Genomic DNA, 2,958 nt, shown 5'->3' on the forward strand with positions numbered 1-2,958 from the left:
TTGCTCTGTTGCCCAGGCTGGAGTGCAGTGGCACGATCTCGGCTCACTGCAACCTCCACCTCCTGGGTTCAAGCAATTCTCCTGCCGCAGCCTCCCAAGTAGTTGGGATTACGGGTGCCCGCGACCACGCCCGGCTAATTTTTGTATTTTTAGTGGAGACAGGGTTTCACCATGTTGGGCAGGCTGGTCTTGAATCCCTGACCTCAGGTGATCCGCCCGCCTCAGCCTCCCAAGGTGCTAGGATTACAGGCATGAGCCACTGTGCCCGGCCCATAGTTTTCTTGATGAAAGTGTCAGTTCAGGGCAGGGGAGGCTACCCAGGGGGACTCTGAGCGGCCCCAGCCTGGGCCCCTTGGCCAGGCGTCACTGGGTTTTCTCCCCGACAGGACTCTCCCAGCAACAAGCTGCTGTATGCCAAGGAGATCTCCACCTACAAGAAGATGGTGGAGGAGTAAGTGCTGCCCGCCCTCCAGGCCAGGCCCCCATGCCCACCCTGGACCCCCTGTGGGGAGGTTCAGGCCTTGGTTTCTCCCACCACCCGCTTTGTGTCCCCCGCTGCCCACACTGTGATGCTCCCACCCCTGCAGTTACTACAAGGGCATCCGGCAGATGGTGCAGGTCAGCGACCAGGACATGAACACACACCTGGCAGAGATTTCCCGGGTAAGGAGGCCACCAGGGACGCACCCATGGCCCTCCCCTGCTCCTGGCTCCTACTACCCTGTGCTGAGCCTGGCCCTGAGCTGCAGGGCAGGGGTTAAATGGTGTTGAGGGGGAGAGAGGGTGGGGTGGGACCTCGAGGTGGGCCCAGCCATGTGAATTGAGCGTGCTGTGTGGCCACAGCTGTGTGTGGGGAGTGTGAGCTCTTTGAAGCCACGCCATGCCCACAGCACCCCCTCCCTGTGGCCCCACCTACAGCCCTACCCACAGTGCCCCTCCCTGTGGCTCCACCCATGGCCGTGCCCACAGCACCCCCTCCCTGTGGCTCCACCCACGGCCATGCCCACAGCGCCCCCTCCCTGTGGCCCCACCCATAGCTGTGCCCACAGCGCCCTCTCCCTGTGGCCCCACCCACAGCAATGCCCACAGCGCCCCCTCCCTGTGGCTCCACCCACAGCCCTACCCACAGTGCCAGCTCACTGTGGCTCCACCCACGGCCATGCCCACAACGCCCCCTCCCTGTGGCTCCACCCACGGCCATGCCCACAGCGCCCCCTCCCTGTGGCTCCACCCACGGCCATGCCCACAGCGCCCCCTCCCTGTGGCTCCACCCACGGCCCTACCCACAGTGCCAGCTCACTGTGGCTCCACCCACGGCCATGCCCACAGCGCCCCCTCCCTGTGGCTCCACCCACGGCCCTACCCACAGTGCCAGCTCACTGTGGCTCCACCCACGGCCATGCCCATAGCGCCCCCTCCCTGTGGCTCCACCCACAGCCCTACCCACAGTGCCAGCTCACTGTGGCTCCACCCACGGCCATGCCCACAACGCCCCCTCCCTGTGGCTCCACCCACGGCCCTGCCCACAGCGCCCCCTCCCTGTGGCTCCACCCACGGCCCTGCCCACAGCGCCCCCTCCCTGTGGCTTCACCCATGGCCGTGCCCACAGTGCCTCTCCCTGTGGGGCCATCCACAGCTGTGCGTCACACAGGAGGACACTGAGATGGTTGTGTGTGCAGGCCTCTGCCTGCGTGGGTGTCTGAGGCCACGCCACATGGGGGACCCTAAGTGCCGCCTGTGCCCAAGGCCCCAGCACTACCCCTGCCAGCCCTGGGGCTCCCACAGCCCCTTTTCTGCCCTGACCGTCCCGTCACCCCGCAGGCGCACACGGACTCGCTAAACACCCTCGTGGCACTACACCAGCTCTACCAATACACACAGAAGTACTATGACGAGGTAGGGTCAGTACCCCGGGGGCGGTGGGGGGTGCTGGGCGATCCCCCAATGTGCTCTGATGGGACTCTCCCTCAGATCATCAATGCCTTGGAGGAGGACCCCGCCGCCCAGAAGATGCAGCTGGCCTTCCGCCTGCAGCAGATTGCGGCTGCACTGGAGAACAAGGTCACTGACCTCTGACCTCCAATCTCCAGCTCTGCCTTGGGGCGTAGGTACCCAAGGTACCTGAGAGCCCCTCGGGGGAGGAGGCCAAGTGGCTGTGGCTGAGGCCCCCACCCTCCCCCGGAGAACGCGCCCCATGCGGGAGTGGGTGCAGCAGGAACCCACCCAACGTCTAGACTGTAGCATCTTCCTCTGAGCAATACCGCCCGGGCGCTGCACCAGCACCAGCACCAGCCCCAGCTCCAGCCCCAGCTCCCTCCGGCGGCAGAACCAGCATCGGGTGTTCACTGTCGAGTCTCGAGTGATTTGAAAATGTGCCTTACGCTGCCACGCTGGGGGCAGCTGGCCTCCGCCTCCGCCCATGCACCAGCAGCCGCCTCCATGCCCCTGGGTTGGGCCCCTGGGGATCTGAGGGCCTGTGGCCCCCAGGGCAAGCTCCCAGATCCTGTGTCTGTCTGTCCACCTCGGGATGGGAGGAGGAGAAAAAGCGGTACGATGCCTTCCTGACCTCACCGGCCTCCCAAGGGTGCCGGCACTCTGGGTGGACTCACGGCTGCTGGGCCCCTCGTCAAAGGTCAAGTGAGTCGTAGGTCAAGTCCTACGTCGGGGCCCAGACATCCTGGGGTCCTGGTCTGTCAGACAGGCTGCCCTAGAGCCCCACCCAGTCCAGTGGGACTGGGAGCAGTTCCACCAAGACCACCCTACCCCTTTTTGTAAATCTTGTTCATTGTAAATCAAATACAGCCGTCTTTTTCACTCTGTGGGTTGGCTGAGTTCCTACTGGGGCTGCGGTGCCCCTGTTCACCACCCCTTCCCTGGGCTCTGTGGGCCCTGCTGGGAGGGGAGCTGCGGTGAGGTGGAGGGGGCTGGAAGGGGTGCTCGTGTGAGGTGAAGGGGGCT

General features: G+C 64.9%; 1 protein-coding gene across 1 annotated transcript in view; it reads left to right on the plus strand.

Moving 5' to 3' along the window:
• Positions 1–2,819, plus strand: part of PLXNB2 (plexin B2) — a 20,761-nt gene extending 17,942 nt beyond the window's left edge. The window contains exons 32-35 of the mRNA XM_011942236.1: positions 387–451; positions 588–663; positions 1,822–1,896; positions 1,972–2,819. Coding sequence (XP_011797626.1) covers positions 387–451; positions 588–663; positions 1,822–1,896; positions 1,972–2,076 — 321 coding nt within the window. The 3' untranslated portion in view covers positions 2,077–2,819. The remainder of the gene's footprint in view (positions 1–386; positions 452–587; positions 664–1,821; positions 1,897–1,971) is intronic.
• Positions 2,820–2,958: the final 139 nt, after the last annotated feature.

The sequence above is a fragment of the Colobus angolensis genome, unplaced genomic scaffold (genome assembly GCF_000951035.1).
Source record: "Colobus angolensis palliatus isolate OR3802 unplaced genomic scaffold, Cang.pa_1.0 Scaffold208, whole genome shotgun sequence".
NCBI classification, from domain to species: domain Eukaryota; kingdom Metazoa; phylum Chordata; class Mammalia; order Primates; family Cercopithecidae; genus Colobus; species Colobus angolensis.